The sequence below is a fragment of the Limulus polyphemus genome, unplaced genomic scaffold (assembly GCF_000517525.1).
Source record: "Limulus polyphemus unplaced genomic scaffold, Limulus_polyphemus-2.1.2 Scaffold1068, whole genome shotgun sequence".
NCBI classification, from domain to species: Eukaryota; Metazoa; Arthropoda; class Merostomata; order Xiphosura; family Limulidae; genus Limulus; species Limulus polyphemus.
The window spans coordinates 329,297-342,863 of NW_013666678.1; the positions used below are offsets into that span (position 1 = coordinate 329,297).

A 13,567-nucleotide genomic window follows, 5' to 3' on the forward strand; every position below is an offset into this window, starting at 1 on the left:
ATGTTCCAACATGTCTCTCATGCAAATTATCATGTATCACCTCTCCACCAATAGGAGAGCACTACTATCATATGATGCACGCGACTCCCTCTACACCCCACTACTGAACTATCACTCTGAAGTTTGGCAGAAGATGTGAGCACTAGAAGATTGTAGGGAGGACTGGTGGGAAGTACCTATCGAAAATACACCTTCATTTAGGAAAATTATAACTTCCGATAAGGTACTCTCCCTCCACTCACAAGATTAGCTTGAATCCCACATTCAAATGGAGGAGAGACCGGTGCAAGGGAAGCCCAGGCATATGCCATGGAAGCACCCAAAATGAGAAGAACAGATCAGATGATCTGAGGAGAGGCACTGCACCACATCTGAGCCAGATATCTCTTTGCCAGGAACAATGACATGATCAGGAGGATCAAACATGGCAGAACATGAAGGGAGTACATTCGTGTAGGAGAGGCTAGAATAGCAATGTGATCTTAAACAGAAATTAGAATCACTCAATCCCATAAGGGAAATTTGACAAGAGGTGTAGAGTGGCTAGGGTGCAATGGACTGTACTTGGCAAGTCAACTACATCCAAAATCTCACTTGCTGGGTACCAACATCCTCACAAAAGTAGGACAGGGATCATACCGCCTTCACATCAAGTCCCAGAGTCAAGAGGGAACCTAATATTTGACTCCAGGAACTCACAGGGTAGCCTTATTCCAGGGATCTGGGAATGTGTCATCTAGAATCCAAGGGAAGCCCATTGCATGCACTCAACTCCCGTAATGGTGATACCAGCCCAAAATGACCCCAATCGCCCATTTGGTAACAAACTCTTCATCTAATGAGGGAAAACCCAGGACAGAAGCAGAAACAGGCCACTTAGACCTGTGACCCAGAACACAGAAGGCAAGTCAAGAGGGGAAGATGGACAACAAAAAACTTGTGTAAGGACTTATATGATTGGTTCACTTGGTTTCCAAAATCTCACTTGCTTGGTACTGACATCCACGCAAAGGTAGGAGGAGGGCACCCAATCAAAGTGGTGAACAGCATTTAAGCATCTCAACACAGGGAATTGGTTACTCATCCAGAGGATCTTGCAACGCCCTCTACATTGGCAGAGCACCACCATCCTACTCTGAACAAAATGGTTATAGTCATATTTGTGGAACCCATTCAGCAGGTTGCCTCAATGGTCAACCACCCCAGCTGCTTGGAACTGGTAAGTGGTAAGGATTCTCATACTCCACTGAAAGAAAGGGGGAAAAAGTGTGGTGGAGAGTCTGGAGGGACTGCAACACCCAAGACAGTGATCACAAAAAAAACTTATTTTTAAAAGCAGACCACACCAATTCATTCAATCTATGCATGGCAGGGATGGGCAGCAATCCCCTTCTGCTTAACCCATGCTGTCCATGGGTGGTACAGTCCAGGACAGGCATATTACAATGCAATTATCACAAGGAATTTACATTCTAGGGTGAGAGTACATAGCCATGGAAAATATATAAGAATCAACATGGCTTACAGCACATATTTGATAGCAAGATGTCCGCAAATGGTCACAGTCATCTAAGTGAAACCCATTTCGAGTACAGATAGAATACCTGTAGAATAGCCACAGGTGGCAGAAACAGCAATGTGGTGTAGGTAGTGGGAGATGAACAAGTGCATTTGTCCACATGCCCAATCATAGAATCTCCTCAAATGGCTGAGAAAGACAAGAGGCAAGGGAGAATGTAAGGTGATGGATTTGATGTGGGGAAACATGAAAGAGATCATGCTGACAAGGAGAAATAGGCCAACTGGATCAAACATCAAAGGTAACTGGATGAAGATCACAGGAAGAGGAAGGTTGCCAAGAGATAAAAATGCAGGAACAAGGAGCCCAGATGGAAGCCATGTGGGCAATATAACAATGGATGGCATAGACAGAACAGAGGAGTCTATCCAGATCAGTAAGAGGGTAAAAAGATAAGATATAGAGGACAGGCAGATAGGGGAAAATGAAAACTGACCTTCTCGAGTTGCACAGGTCTTAGGAAAGAAAACACAATCTGGATAAAGGATAGATAGGAAGAGTGGTACAAGGTCCTGGTAATATAGGGGTAAAAAATATCTGACCTACAATGCTCACAGGCCAGGAGGAGGAGTAGACATGCCTTCAAAGAGAGGTGAAACAGGGAACACATAGATAGAGGTTCGAACAGAGGTAAAGTGAGGGCACAAATGACCACATTAATGTTCCAGTCTGGGAGCAATGGATGCCTTGGTGGTTGGTGGAGCTGGAAAGAATGGATCAACATGGAAAGGACAGGGTAAGCAAAGACCCTGCGGAAACGGGAAAATCAGAATGTATGGGATAATGCTGCCTGAAACCCTGAAATCGAGGAGACCAAAAACCCCTCTCAAAGACCCACAGCTGAGAAACTAAGAGATACAGGCAACCATTGGGTGAGAAACCCAGAACCCCAAGTCAATGCTCAGGAAATATTAATGCTCCATTTGTTTGATAGACAGCTAAAGAAGAAGGGCAATGAAACAGACTAAATGTGAAGCTAATCTGTGAGAGAAACTAGAACTCCTCACCAAGGAGCAGACAAAAGGCAGGCGTGAATATGGAAGGTACGGGATGGAGTGCTGGTGGCTGGGATTGACAGAACAGGTCAGGATAGAAGGGGAGGGACCACCTGCAGTTGGAACAACCCAGGGTACCAAGGTTGAGCAAACCAATAAGGATCAATCAGAAGAACCATACACAGAGTAGCATGGATGAGAGAGACCACCCTATGAAGTAAACAGATGGAAGGGTAAACATAAAGGAACAGATGAGACCAATCCTGGCTGAAAGCAATGACAGCCAGGCTTGAGGATGGAGAACCGGGCACCAAAACTGAGATAATTTGTAATTGAGGGCAGTGGCAAAGATATTGATATGGGCATACCCAGATGCAGACAGAGCAACCAAAAAATGACAGGATGCAGGGACCACTCCATGTGATAAATGCGATCCAGTAGGGAAAGAAGATCAGCTAAGAGATTGAAAGCACCCGGTACATAACATGCCATCAAATGAATTTTATGTGTATGGGCCCAATAAAGAAGATCCATAGGGCAGAAAAACAGGGATGTGGACCTGGTGCCCCCTAAACTGGGATACACACAGGGCAGTAAAATTGATCAAGGCTTTGATGTTATCCACATTATTGTGAAATACACAACAATTTCACCATATCAGTGTGGCCTATTTCACCTGGAACTAGGAGGAAACCTAGGTGAGAATCCTTTATATGGGTTTTGATTTCAAACCTGGATGGCATGGGCAGGTCCTTCATCAAATGGCTGGAAACCGAATGAGTGAGTACAAGCCAAAATAATGATTTTGCACACTGGGGTAAAAATGAACTAGGCTTTATCACTCATTAATGTAACTGGTTGGAACAGAGAAGAGGTCAAAGTTGATATATTCACCCATTTATATATGGAGGGAAACAGAGCTTTCATATGGTTAGAGAAAAACTCTGTAGGCAGAGCAGAAATATCCAACTATACTACTACCACAGATGTGGAACATAGTGTAGCAGTATATGTCGGCTTTGGGAGAGTGTGTAATATTATTTGCCTAGATATTAGATATTCACACCTTTTATTATCTGTATCTCTTTCCCTTCAACTCATTTCAAGTATGAAGGATGGAAGTCAGAGCAGTTAACATAATGTAGTTAAACTAATACTTCTTGGTTTCATGGTCTTTAGCTGACACAACAATATGCCCAATTTAACCCTTTCGCAGTGCAATTTTGGAAATCGAGTCAAGAAATTCACTTGTACAACAATACATTCAGTAACTCTACGATTTGTTAATGTATCCTCTCAAAAACTGGTAAAATTTTATTAAAGATCATAAGTATCTTGTACACACAAAGAATGAAGTTATTATAATTAAGAGTTTTTACTAAAAATATGTGATTTATCTATTGTAGTTGCCTTTTCACACACACACATCATCCCAGTAATCCCATAAATTATCTCAACTTAATTACTACTGTGAAATTTTCACACACACATAACCCCAGTAATACCATAAAATATCTCACCTTAATTACTACTGTGAAATTAGGAATATGGTCTTACCTTTGAATCCTTTTGGGCAGTAAAGCTTATGAAGCGAATTTGCAGCTGTTAAGTTCCATATCAAGCCTTTAAAATGTTGCATTGGGCAGACAGCAATATTTTCTAAAATGCATAGTGAAATAGTTTAATTAGTGGATGTGTTTGACTGGTACCTAATTGAGAAAAACATTATAAAAGTTGTATCAATTATTTTAAAGTACATATGACATCTTCTAAATGATTGTCACTAGTTTTTCATAATGATATAAAGATTAGTTGAAAGCATTAACTTCTTCAAGTTATAACATGAAGAATATAAAAAATATCTTACTAAACCATATACACAATATGAATATTGAAGTTTTAATATTAAAAGTTTTCTTTAAGTTGCAGAGAAGTGAGCACATCAAAATTCATAAAAATGTTATAATTATCTAATCAAAAACATCTTAGGTGTGAAATAGTGTTATTTTCCTATACTGGAAATATATTTCAAGTAGGAACTTACCTCTACTCACATGTATAGCTCTTCTTGTTTCAGTGTGATACACCATCCTGAAGCATGTGACTTCCTATATTCGTTTCTACCACACTATCACTTTGAGATTAGGCAGGTAAGAAAGCACTGGTTTAGTGGGGAGGAAGGAGGTAAGTACCTACTGGAAAAATTTTTCAGTATAGGAAAATAATAACTGCTGATATGGTACATTGCCTCTTCTCACACATATAGCTAGAATCTCACACTGAATAGCAAAGAGACTGGTGTGAGCGATGGAAATAAGTAATCTTCAAAACTGTCTGAAAAATACCCAAGAAGTGTGATTCCCATTGGAAAATGAACACATGTGGGAGACTGCACCACTTCTGTACCAGGTATACTCTGCACCCTGTGTGGAAATAGGTGTTGCATACATGGGTTGAAAGTGGGAGGAGCACAACCAAAAGGGGGAGAAAAACTGGGTGGTTCAAATCCGAACCACAACATACCTGAATCTCAGTCTAAGAGAAGAATGACTGGAGAAGAACCACCTATGTACAGGAAGGTGGGGAAAGCTAAAATGGGAGTGCTCCAAGGTATAGAGTGGCTTGGGCATGATGGACCGAATATGGCCGGTCAACTCCAGTTCAAAGCCAAGCGGCATCAGGATTATAACAAAATTATTTACTTGTCAAACTGATCTATTAAATGGGATGCATGTGTGCAAGTCCACAACCACCCACATATCTGGGAACTCGACATCCGAATGACACTACGAAGGGATGTGGTGGTTCACATCAAACCAAATCCAATCTGACTGAAACCCTTCAGCACAACAGCAGCAACAGGCAGGGAAAAACTCTGAGGTAGTGTACTAGATGGAGAACCTTCACCCCAAACAACATCAAGCTCAACGCTAACTTCTGGGTCCCACTGCAAGGAAATGGATCACCTCTACAAAATATATGCAGCCTCACCCTCCAGATAGAGCTGCACAGAAGCTGGATACCACATCAACCTCCGGGACCCACCTCACGGAGGTGGAGCTCACGATTTGAGGATCGCACACCATTTACACCAGCAAAAAAACACTGCCTTACTTTCTACTGAATGTAAGTGAGCATGCTCAGGAGGAAGTATCCATGGTCCACCAGCCCAGTAGCTCAGAACTGGAAAGCGACAAGGACTCCCATACTTCACTAGAAGAACAAGGGGGAGATAAAATCCAGTGGAGAGTCCTGAGGAATGACAACACTGAAGACAGTGCAACGGGTGACAATGAAAACCATATATTGAGAAGTAGACCACTCCTGATTTATCCAATCGAAGGGATGGCAGGGATGAGCAGCTATCCCCATCCGCTTTACTTATGTAAGTCCATGAGTTAGTATGATACAGAATGGACATATTAATGAAGTAAGTATATTACAAGGAAAACCAGTCTTGTGGTGGAACACCCCATCTCGACAGTGTGCATTATTGGCCAAGGGTATATATCTTGGCTGAACAGTGCAGATTTCAAATATAGGAAGCATACCTAGACAGGCAATGCTCACAACTGAGAGGGATCTGAATCCTAAATGGGAAATGCTACTGGAGGGAAAAATATATATATATATATAGAAAAGATACCTTACCCAGTCACAGCTGCACAGAAATTTGAAGGATGTCAAAATGCATAAAATGGTACCCTGACGAGGTAAAAACAGCTACCCAATGAATATAGTGAGATGCAGGCCACATGTCTAACTGAAGAGTTTCCTGTCATAGACGATGAAGGTGAGAATCCAGGAAAAAAATGGAAGGTGCCTGATCTTATGCAAAGACACCTGGAACTGGATTTGGGAAGAAAGAGACAGGGAGGAATAGATCAATTGAGGCAGCTGACAATCCCAAGTTGTAAAGGTAGAATGAGAAAAATCAATTACAGTTGAAAGGTGCTAGGGAATTAAAAGGTGGAAATGGGAACCACCAAAAGAAGCCATAAGGGCAATGGAACAATGAAGTAGTATTCCTTTATTTGTGCTTTCCTTGTTCAACCACCAATGTAGATAGTTTTTAAGAAAAGGAGAAAGGGTAACTGGGGAGTCCAAGGGATCCAGAGCAAGATTCCATAGACCATGCAGAGTCCACTGAAGAGAATGCATATGTGCCTGACCCAAAAGAATAAGGGCTTCTTTAGAAGCCAAAGTCCTCAAAAGTGACAGAACCTCTCATGCAGAAACTGAGATGGCAATAAATGCATGGAGAACTGAAAGCACTACTGAATGGAGTTAATGGGACAGAAATTGATACAGGAGACAAAGGTGGAGGGGAAAGGAAAAGGATGAAAAATCCTTCCGACAAAACTTGGTTCACCCAATAATCGGAAGTGAATGAGGTGGGTGTTGAAAAACACACCTAAGTGAATAAGATATTGGGTAGGCAAAAGGAAGTTTCACCAACTTTAAAATCCAACCAACACAAGCTGCTACTGTCTGCAGCAGATGCATGTGTTGAGAAGACTCAAGTTTGGAATGAGCTAACAAGAGCCAGCCGTCCATGTAATGGTGTAAACTCAACTCTAGAACATGCAGAAGTTGGGCAAAAGCCGAGACCACCCAATAAAATACATACAATGCTGAAGCATGCCCAAAAGACCAGCCACAAAACTTATACACAACCCCATAGTGGACAAACTGAAGATAGCATCTGGATTGATGAGAAATATCAATATGAAGATATCTACCTTGGTCATCTATAGTCCTGGAGACCCCCCCTTGAGTGTGATAGAGCACTCCATGTGAATTTGGGGAAAATCCAGAAATAGGTTGAGGGAGGAAGATGGATCACAAAAAAAAACCTGTAGAAGGTTGGCTGACAGGATTGATAGCTCTCTGTGAAAGAAGGGTCAGCACAACCATGGATAGACACAGACAGGCAGCTAGATTCCGAGTTAATGGGACAGAAATCGATACACAAGACAAATGTGGAGGGGAAATAAAAGGATGAAAAATCCTTCCAACAAAACTTGGTTCACCCAATAATCGGTAGTGAATAACTGCCATAGGGAACAAAATCAGCCAAATGTGCCCCAACCAGACTGGAAACCACCTGATAGTCACTAAAACTGCTGGTGATGATGAACCCGATGTCTGGGACACCAGCAAAATTTCGAACCCCTAGTAGTAGGAAGTGGTAAAAGATGGGAAGTTGCAAGATAAGGAACAGTTATGGGAGAGATCATGGTATCAGAATAACACAAACGAGTAACCAAACACTAAGGGGTTGAATGTGGACTCACAGAGTCTATACATAATACCAAAGACACTGGAAAATCTCCAAAAAACAACCCAATGGATATAAAGAGCCATCTAGAAGTCACAAAGATAAGGGGTCCCAACAGCAATGAATAGGGCCAAAGAAGGCAATAGCACCAAGGAGGAATAAGGAAGTGTATCCCCCCCAAACCCCTCAAGGGATCAGTGGTGTGCCTCTGAAAGGAGGTCTATGTTGGATAAGTACTGTAGGAGAGCTGTAAGGGTAAGAAAAATGCGGGAAATAGATGTGGGAGAAATGGATAGGATTAACAGGAACAGCCCCCCACATTGGACATTGGTAAAAGTGACTCCAACTGTTGGGAGTCGAGAATGGGTTGATCAGCTTGCTGATAAGCCAAAGCATGATGATCAGAATTCCATAGAGGATGAGGCACACTAATGCTAGCCCTCAAGTGAGAAACAAAGTACTCAGCATGGACCCTGATATATGGGGTAGGAAGGAAAACAAAGGACTCTAATGACGGATGTTATGTAAAAAAGGAAGGAAAATATGATATGAAAACGAAAAAAACAGAACACACCTGAGAAAGCATATCCAAAAAGGCAAAGTTAGGCCTAGTAGATTTCGTAAGAGATGTATGGGAAGGCACAGCAAAGTTATGAGGAGGAAAAAATTATCATATAATGATCAATCTCCTGAAGAATGAGAGCCAAAAAATCTTCAGTCAAGACCCTAGACCTGAAGCCAGTTATGGCACTAAAAGCAGCAGTAATAATATCAGAAGTTGTAAAACACAAACTTCAGAATTTATCTTAAACTGTGAAGAAGTCAAAAATGAAAAAAAATCAATAAACAAAGATAAGTTATGGAGACAAACTACAATAGAAAAAAATAGCTGTAACAAATGAATAAATCAAGTAAATTACTATTTCACACACAAAAAAAAGAAATAAGTACATCAAAAGAGCACAACTGAAAAATACTTGCAGGCGATCACTGCCTAACGAGAGGTGATAGTTTGGTAGAATCAAATAGAGAGAGTCACAATAATCAGGAAGATGTTTCGCCTCCTACTGGTGGAGGGTTGTTGCATGATGATTTACATGCAAGATGCAGTTAAGCTGTGTTGATTGTAATGTATGTGGGACTTCAAGGCTTGTGGCATGTGAAAACATGTTTCTATATAGAGGGCAGCACTGAAGGAGAATAGATACACATGTGGGAAGATGTAATGTACCCTATCAAAAAAAAAGATGTGGTCAAAGAATGATTGAGTATGTGACTTAAAACAATAAAATCAAAACTGGTAGCTACACTTATAGCATTGATAAGAATTTTACAGCAAATATTCATTCATTAGTTAGCCAGGCCATGTTTTTTGTTCAACTTATCAATACTATAAGTGTAGCTACCAGTTTGGCTGCCAATTTTGATTTAATTCCTTTAAGTCATATGCTCAATCCTTTTTTGGCTGCACTTTTTTTTTTTCCACACCTAAGGTGTTTTTGATTAGATATCATGACATTTTGTCAATACACACCAACAAACCACAGTGATTGTCGCTAGTAATCAATATTAGCTTTAGGCTCGCAACCCTATTATTCGGAACAGACCAATACTTTGCAGAACCAATCACATTTTTTCTTTAAAAAAGCTGTCTTTAAAATTGAATGACAAGAAACTAAAAATGGTCCACTTTTAATTTTAGATAAAACTCTGGTAAAAATTTCAGGCTGATAGCTCATGTGACATGTTGCATGAGCATGCACAAACATTTTGTTCAAAATTGAATTTTTGTCAAATAACTTTGCACATGTGGCTTATATTGATACTAAATTTGATGCCCAATTGTAGGTTATAAACATCTATCAGTGTATCAAATTTGAAAAAAATCCATCAAAGTATTTGTTTAATCAAATAAATTTTTGGTGTGAAGAAAGAAAATAGGAAGAAATTCAATCAAAATTGGAGATTTTATATCTCATGTGTGTCTTATTGGATTGCTTTTAAAGTTGGTATATGAAGTAAACTGGAGCACTTCCACTGAAAATGTGGGATAGTTTGGATTATCACAGTTTGAGCTACAGAAAGTGGAACACTGCTAAACTATTCCTCCTGTTAATAATACACAGTTTGTTGTGCAGGTTGTTTTGATGCACGACACACTACTGCATGCCTTGATCTATCATAATTGTTATTATCACAAATTAGATTCTTAAACAATCATTGTGGATAGAGAATTAATAGAACTACAATGCAGGTAATGAAAGTTTGGATCTAGTAGATTCTGCTTAATGAGCTTTATTACTCACGATTAAATTTTAGAACAGTGATAATGCTATTCCTGCTTGTTCTTCCAGCAGAGCTTGTAACAATGCAGGTATATGTAGCTGATGATTTGATGGAAGTAATAACCATACGACTCCCAGTTCGAAACAAGTCTTCTATGATCTCTGGCTCTTTAGAAGGATTTAATATTTCACCATTTTTTAACCAGGTGTAACCAAATTTTTCAGAGGCATCTTCCTGTAATAGACAATAGAGTTCTATTCTGTCATCTTCTTTTACAGTGGCAGTCAAAGGTGTGAGCTTTGGTTGTGGTGGAGCTCTGGTGTAAATTTGTATTTGTTTTTTATCCACGTTGCCCCATTCCACGACTTCACACGTGAAAACCCCTGCAAAGAATAAGAATCCAAACTTAAGTAGCTAACACATGACTGATACCCAGAAGACAAAGATCTTCTTGTTAAGTAACAACAAAGAGAAAAATTTTGCTACACAACATGCAAAGTGAAGTTATATGAGCAATTTGCCAGTTAGTTTAAGATGATGACATTTTCAATCATTCTGTGTTCCTTCTTGATATCAGTGTGGCAAGGTAATGTGTGGTGTTTGGTCAAGGACAAAAATGAAGTTTCCAGTAAGTGTTTGAATCTTACTTAAATATAAAATGGTGTGTTTGAGATATTATGAAAAAATCTATCAAGATACACCTTAGCCAGTTCAAACACTCATCAGTGCAATGTTAAGCAACATGAAAATTTGGAATGAAGGTGATAATCATTGCTAAATTTAAAGAAAGTGTTAGATCAATAACATAAATTGTGCTTTCTTTTAAACCTTCACTATAATGTTTCCTCATATTTCTGAAACATTCCATATTTGAGGTTAAACAACGAATTTTGTAACAGAATCTTTCTTTCTATTATTGATTTTTAATATCAGTGTATTAGATTTATATTAGTTTTTGATTTATCTGTGAAGTGAAAAATACATGAGGTTTGGGATTTTCTTATGAAATGACAAATTCTCATCATATTTTCGATGCATAACAGGAAACAAATTTTCATAAAATAAGCCAATGTAAAAAATGTCCATAACAATTTCTTTAATGTTAATAAATTTTACAACTTTCATAGATGTTTCTTCATCAAGGATTCACTTGATTTGAGCTGTTACTCAAAATTAAATGTTAGTTGTTAAGATGCAAATACACATAAAGAATGATGTTGAAATGATGTATGAATGATGTTCAAAAAAAAGTGACCCAAGCAAATATAAATTTTTCATTTTATACTAGATATACTGTTATTTTGCCAGTAATATTAAAACTTGTTACAATGAAATTCAACTTAGGCTTGGTACAACAAAGACATCTTTATTGTATATCATCAACACAATATAACATTGATATTTTATTACACATATCATCAACAAGGTATAGGAAAGATTTTTAATAAATATGTTTGAGAAGGTACAACAGTTATTTCTTTATTGCAAGCCCTTAATAAGGAGTAACACTAGCTTCTTTATTACATGTCATTAGCCAAGTATAACAATAGCCTTTTTATTGGATGCCTTAAATATTAAATATCTTTAGCATGGATTATAATGATGTGTTTACCACGTATCTTTAATAAGACGTAACAGTTTCCTCTACATTCAATGTTCTTCACAAGGTATAAAAGGATGTGTGTGTATATGAATTTCAAAGGCAAATCATACCAAATATACATATATAAAAGAGCTAGATTGGAAGCTAGGATCTCCTTCCCATATAAACTTTAATAATGGAACTACAACTCTTTTCTGGTATATTGCAAGGAAGTATAACAATGAGGATTATATGTTAAGTATGATACTGATCTTATAACTATCATCAACTCGATCAGTGCTAAGAGACAGAAACTACAGAATTATGTTTAGGTCCAGAGAATGAAACTGTTTTGAGATTAATGAGCATGATGGGAGCTACTGTACTGAATAAAGAAACAAACACTTTCAGCTGAATAACAACACAAATAAAACTTTGTTACATAACATGCAAAGTGAAGTTATATGGACAATTTTCAGGTAGTTTACGATTCATGACACTTTGGATCACTTTTGTATTTCTTCTTCAGGTCAGTGTAGAAAGGTAATATGTAGAGTCTGGTTGAGAACAAAGAAGACGTTTCTTATAAATTTTTGAATCTTACTTGTTGAGAAACCTGATAGATGGTTGGCTGTTGATACTTATTAGTTGAAGATCCTGATATTGATGAGGGGGATAATAAGCATGCACCCTTTAAACCTGTATGAACAGCAGAGTTAAACACTAAAAACAGCAAGGATGCAGAAACTATTATACTTTCATAACTTATATGCTCTATAATCAAATGTAAGTAAGGCAGGTACTGTTCCAAGTAGGGAAAGCATGTAAATGTCACTTTAAATATTGTATACTTTGAACTTAGCTTGGCTTCTGATGTTGAAAAAAAAAAAAGACTTGACAAGAAAATGTGTATTCGAGATATCATTGAGTGGTAGAAAGAGATGACAATACTCACAGAAACTGGCTATGGGTGTGCCTTAGTCAATACACAGATGTCACTTTAAATATTCATTAGTAATTAATTCTTATAGAATCTAAAAATGAGTTTATGAAGTCATTTTACCTGCATCTAGTATATCAGTTCTATCAAATCCAAGTAAATAAGTAAATTGGTCTTGGGAGTTCTTAGGTACAAAAGCTGTCCACATTCTCTGGTGGGAAGTACGTTTGTTTATAGGAAAGCCATCCTTGTACCACTTGACTTCCATCCTACTTGATCCAGTAATGATACACTCCAGAGTCAGCTGACTTCCTACAATAACTGGTAACTTCTCTGAAGCCTTCAGGTGTTGGATCCTTAGTGCTATAAATTTAAAAGTTAAATCAGAAGTGTGCTATGTGGGTCATTCCATGTCAAATCACTGATGAAATGAAACCCAACACCTCAGAATTGGCCAATTTTTTAACTGATGGTACCTAGCTATGGGTTTAAGTATACCTGCATTTTTTTTTGCAAAATTATTTCTCCTTCCAGAAATAGAAACATTTGAAATTTAGCCAAATTTGGTCAAAAATTGCTTGTGGCGAACATTTTCGATTTTCACCCTATACCATTGTAATTATTTTCATAATTTTGCCCAATTTTATTGAAATTGGACCAAGATTTTTCCACTCCCTAATTCCAGTATAAGGAATCAAAATATGGAAACAGTTTTTACTTATATCCTAAAATATATCAATATATCATGTGAAATAGAATTTAGGTATATTTGCTTTATAATTTAGTCAATTTTCAGAGGACTATTACTTTTGAACAAGGTAAAAAACCATCTCAGATTTTTAATATTGTAAACTGCATGGTTTTAATAGTATTTGCTCCAAATTTGGTGTTGATAAGTTTTGTC

General features: G+C 38.1%; 1 protein-coding gene across 1 annotated transcript in view; it reads right to left on the minus strand.

Moving 5' to 3' along the window:
- LOC106461970 (adhesion G protein-coupled receptor B3-like) overlaps nt 1-13,567 on the minus strand; it is a 61,571-nt gene that overhangs the window by 41,559 nt on the left and 6,445 nt on the right. Inside the window, exons 3-5 of the mRNA XM_022389087.1 lie at nt 12,787-13,026; nt 10,162-10,524; nt 4,132-4,233 (exon numbers count right to left, since the gene is read on the minus strand). Of these exons, the coding sequence (XP_022244795.1) occupies nt 4,132-4,233; nt 10,162-10,524; nt 12,787-13,026 (705 nt within the window). The remainder of the gene's footprint in view (nt 1-4,131; nt 4,234-10,161; nt 10,525-12,786; nt 13,027-13,567) is intronic.